Here is a 5,187-nt window from a genome sequence, read left to right on the forward strand (position 1 = left end):
GATTTCTGAAATAGAAAATGTTGCTTCTTTAATAGATTTCTGACATTAATATAGATGTCCTGATATTGGACCATATCAGCTGCATGGATTAAGAACATTTTGATATAAATTTTTTTAGAAAGATTAAATTTGTAGCAGGTCAGGACAAGGGGCCGAGACTAATATATTAACAATAATATTCATTCATGCATTAACTTGGAAGATATCAGCACACATGATATAAAGTGGCCTGCATTGATGGTCTCTAGAAAGGGAACAAATAGCTCAGTCCACATCCGAAATTAATTTATTGTAATAAAATAAAATCCAGTAATCGTTCTAATGGTAATTCAGGCCAGGGACGAATATAAGCTGGTACGCAATTGTATCAAGCAATTAACCAAAAAATAATACTAAAAAAAGAAAGAAGAAGCAAAAGTATTATTTGACCAGGACATGAAAAGATCAGAAACAACAGAAACAGAAAACAATTAAGATTACACTTTAAATAAATTAACCTTGCATTAATTATATTATGGATGATGAGCATACCTTACACAAGCCCAAAGCATGATGACAGTAGTACTAAAAACCCTACAGTAGCACAGGCAGTTCTTCCAGGAAACGTAACCAAAAGAGTAGAGTTTGATAAGAACACAAACAGTACATACACAGTAGCGTTGATAGCTCGATCGATCGAATCGGATCCATCATTCCATCATGATGAGACGCATCGATCCATCTTAACGAACTAAGGTAATTAACCCTCTCCGGATTTGATTAAGCCCTACCTTGATTTTGCTATAAGCTGCTTTTGCTAGTTAAACACGGACAGTGGCAGCATGCACCCGGCCGCGTGCGCCTCCGCCACCGCCGCCATGGCCACGGCCATCTCGTCGTTGCTGCCCCCGCCGCCGCCGCTGACGCCGCCAGTGCTGGAGTGGTCGCCATGGCTGCCGGTGGGAACCGTGTGGGCGTCGCCGGGGACAAGGAAGTGGCCGTGCATGAAGTGCGGGTGCGGGATGAAGAAGTGGCCCTCCGTCGGCATCGTCCGCACGTCGGCTCGTTCCGCCGGCGCCGGCGGTGGTGGTGGCGTGGGGCTAGCGGCTGGGCTCGCTGGGGAGGCGGCGGCGGCGGAGGCGGCCTGGGATGACGACGTGGGTGGGCGCTTCCGGCGCTTCTTCTCGTAGGCGATGCCGCGGGCCTTGGCCTGGCTGTCGCGGACCTCGCGGAGGTAGAGCCGCACGGCGCGGGCGCCGAACGGGTTGGCCTCGGGGCGGCCGCCGTGCTCCTCGAAGGCGGCGCGGAGGCGGCCGACGAGCGCGTCGAGGCTGCCCCACGCCTGCTTGAGCGGGCAAGGGCACGGCGCCGGCGGCGAAGGGTGGCCGAAGAAAGGGCAGCCGGCGGCGTGCACCTTGGTCTTGCCGAACTGGTCGAGGTAGCGGAGGAACTCCAGCACGTGGGCGCCGCTGCACCGCGGGAGCTCCAGCGGCGGCCGGTGGTTGCGCAGGTACTGCCCGAACGTGTGCCAGTCCCGCCGCTTCTGCGACTCGTACCTGCTCGGCCGCGGCGCGTCGCCGCCGCCGCCGCCGGAGCTATCCCCGCCTCCTCCTCCCTGCATGTCCTACCAGCAACCCTTCGCCTTCCTCAGATCTGCATGCGTCAAGACACCAGTTTTACCAATCACGCCTGAAATGAATTCAACCAAAAGCCCCTGAACAACACAAATAAAAACGCAGCCTTTTTAATTACTGCAACCGGTGAGCTTCACACCGATCGCATGCGCATGCGCTCGAACGAATTCCCGGCAATCGATGAAACAAAACCCAAGCGAAGTACTAGTAAGCACTGCGGAAAAACCAGAGCTTTCTGACGAACAAAGCAACGAAATTGAAGGCGGCCGCAGCCGTACTTAATGAACCGAGCCACAGATCGATACACCGATCGAAACCGTTTGGTGTTTCTGCTGCTGCTGCTGCAGCTGCAGCTGCTCGAGGACAAGCAACACGAGGAGATAACTAGGGTTTGGTTTCTTTCTAGTGGGGCGGATTTGGATTCGCTGGTCCTGAGAGCGCAGTACGGAGCCCTGAGCTGCATCCAGCATCCATAATCCCAAGGCCTGATCTGAATTCTCGAACCCCCTTCTCACCTCTCTCGCCAGGCTAATCATACAGCAGTCCAAGAACTGACACACGCGAAGCCATCAGACGCGACCCCGACCTGCAGAATCAGCTCAGCTGCAGCCTGCAGCAGCAAGCGCCAGGAGGAGGAAGAACAAGACAACAGTAGCAGCACTAGACTAGGAGGAGAGAGTACCAGTACCAGTACCAACCCCCTCACCTGCCGCGATCGGACGGCGACGACGAGGGGCCGGCCGGGCCGCCGCCGTGGCAGCTAGCTAGCCGATCAACGGAGCTCTGCTGCTGGTGGTGGCGGTGAGGAGTAGTAGCAGTAGGGAGGAGTAGGGTGGGGGCGAGGAGCTGAGATACAGCCAAAGGGAAAGCGAGCAGCTGAGCTGAGCTTGGCGACGAGGAGGGAGTCGGAGTCGACGCTGGGGTTGGGGTTGGGGTTGGGGGCGAGACGAGACCGGTGGTGACCCGGAGCATTTAAGGGAATTGGCAGGTGCAACAGGGACGGTGATGCATACGTATGTATCAGTATCAGGCCATCCATCCATGGCAGTATTTGTGCGCGATACAACGTTCAGGAGGCAGGGGAGTGTTTTGTGCGTGCGTGCGTTTGCGATAGCTCCACCTGATGAGAAAACCGGGCCTTTTGGTTTTACACGCGACGAGTTATACCCTCTCCCCCTTTTTTTTTTTGTCAACACCAATGAAATCTCCCTCTGCTTTTTTGGAATCGCTAAAGAAACCGCCGTCTTAATAATTTGCCAATGGAACTACACGGTAAATTTCAATTTCTCGATCGGTAGCTTGCATCGAGCATGCCTTCCGGAAAAATTTGGAGGCCCTGTTTGAAATCTTAACCAAGTCCCCGATGTTGGCTTGGCAAGTTCGCAGTTGTTGCCTTCAGGCGATACACGGATACTGAATGGGATGTGTGGACAATCATACTGAGCACATCGTCAGTTCGTGATTCGTCAAGGGACAAGCCAATCGACCGATCGGAGCATTTTTTTAAAAAAAATTTAGAGAAGGATATGTCTATCCGGTCTTTACATATATCTAACTGGATATATACATGGATATATACAGTCATTTAAGTAACTTAGTCTCTTAAATATATTTAATATAAAATTCATGCTCCTATGAAGGTTTAAATCCAGAACCTTAGATACTACGTGCTCGGGTTATTGCAACGACTTGGCTAGAACATGGGAGGAGCAGCGTGAGCCGTGAGCGAGGGGATTGGCGCCTTGGCGGTTCGGTGCAGTCATGTAGACGCAGTGAGACGAGACAAGGCTGCGAGGGGATAGAGCTCATCTACAACGTATGCCAATGGGCAGAAAATTTTTAAGAAAATTGTCTCCAGGCTTCGCTCGCTTCGCTGCGAGCGCACGGGAAACAGATGCAGTTCGATGCTCCTTCCTGAGCCAATTGCCATACAGGCCAATGGATCATCTGGACAAATGGGCATTAAGGTATATGAGCTTTGGGGAGCCCAGTGAATTCGGGGCCTGAGCAGTAGTTCGTGTTACTCGCTCACAAGGATATAATCAGTAGGAGTACATACAAGTTATATTTAAGTTATTTCCTCTGTTTCACAATATAAGACTGTCTAGTTTTTCTTAAATTTATATAGATGCTAGTAAATATATATATATATATATATATATATTATACATATATCAATTGATGAATTAAGGCAAGTCTGAAAAGTCTTACAATATGTAACGGAGGTAGTTCATAACGGTGTAATTAATACTCATATTACAATTAACTATAACATAGGTATATTCGGGGGTGAATATAACAAGCATTTTAGAAATTTAAAATTAAAGTAAATAGACAAATTATATAATATAAATTCAGGTTTATTTAATATGCACAATTATTATTACGTAAATCAAAATTCAGTAACGAAAGTATTCTTTTTAAAAAAAATTTTGGGGAGGGGGTACCTGGTAGACTGTCATTGGGGGAGGCCAAGCCCCCTCGAGTACTCTTTTGTTTCCTTGGTTATTTTATTTGAAAGTTTTTCACCCTAAAACCTTATGATAGATTCATAGATATATAGGCCTTTTGCAACACCATCAGTCATAAATATTTAATGCTGCCGATTTTCTATATAATCTTAATACCCTAGCTTATTAGTAGGTTGGTTTGTCCATGTGCATGTTCTAGTTTTGGTTTTAGCTCATTAGAATATAGTGTTCCCTTGGTTGGAAGCTTGGGATGTGGTTCAACATTTATATTTTAGAAATTAGATATGTTTGGGACGACGTATATACCTTGTTTTCACCAACCATAATACCCACCCTTTTTTTACATAAAACAAGTATAGACGTGTAAGTAAGCATCTATATGAATGTGGGCTTGCTTAACATATACAGTGGGTTACGTGGATTTGGAGCTAAGGTGCTATAGTAACCTTGACCATTCGGTTTCTCCAAAACAAATTATGTAGTAGTAACATTTATTTTTTTTGACTTATTTTAATATTGGAAATAATGTAATCTTAACTATATATTATTTTCATTTAGAATTTTGGCATAAATACAAAAGGTACAGGTCATGAGTCAAATTTCTTTATAATAAAACAATTGACACGAGAGTAAATGACACTTCAAATATCAATATATACATTTACCGAAGAGTTGTTTGCATTTTTGCCATGGGATAAAAGGTTTTGTTCCCTCATCATTAATTTGAGATTTTCATTTTTCCGTTATACCATGAGCAATTTAGAATGGGAGTGTAGATTTTTTTTTAAATAGGGATGAATGGTCTATAATTATTTCAAAAGTCAATATAATCTACTAAAAACACATTAAGTGCGACTTCAATTATCACGCTAATAAATATCTGAGTTTGAGCGCAAAATTTCAGTCGGGGGTGCGTGCTAAATTTTAGAAAAGTACTCCGACATCACGGCAATGCAACTTGGAAATTCCTAAATGATCGATTTTTTTTTATCTTCCATACTAACTTGGAAATTCAAAAGAAAAAAAACACATGCTACATAACTAGACAACAGCACGTACATAGGCCAAACCGACCAGTTTAAATATTTTGGCAAAAGAGTTGC

At 45.9% G+C, this 5,187-nt stretch overlaps 1 protein-coding gene across 1 annotated transcript; it reads right to left on the minus strand.

Annotated features, from left to right (window-relative positions):
* Positions 1 to 458: 458 nt before the first annotated feature.
* LOC121054735 (protein G1-like2) lies at positions 459 to 2,117 on the minus strand. The gene has a single exon (XM_040525229.1). It carries the CDS (start codon positions 1,598 to 1,600, stop codon positions 797 to 799), a length of 804 nt encoding a protein of 267 aa, XP_040381163.1. The 5' UTR covers positions 1,601 to 2,117; the 3' UTR covers positions 459 to 796.
* Between the last annotated feature and the right edge of the window lie 3,070 nt (positions 2,118 to 5,187).

The sequence above is a fragment of the Oryza brachyantha genome, chromosome 6 (assembly GCF_000231095.2).
Source record: "Oryza brachyantha chromosome 6, ObraRS2, whole genome shotgun sequence".
NCBI lineage: Eukaryota > Viridiplantae > Streptophyta > Magnoliopsida > Poales > Poaceae > Oryza > Oryza brachyantha.

Bases quoted from the DNA above. Each gene is read 5' to 3' on its own strand.
- LOC121054735 (XM_040525229.1), bottom strand. From the start codon at position 1,600: ATGCAGGGAGGAGGAGGCGGGGATAGCTCCGGCGGCGGCGGCGGCGAC.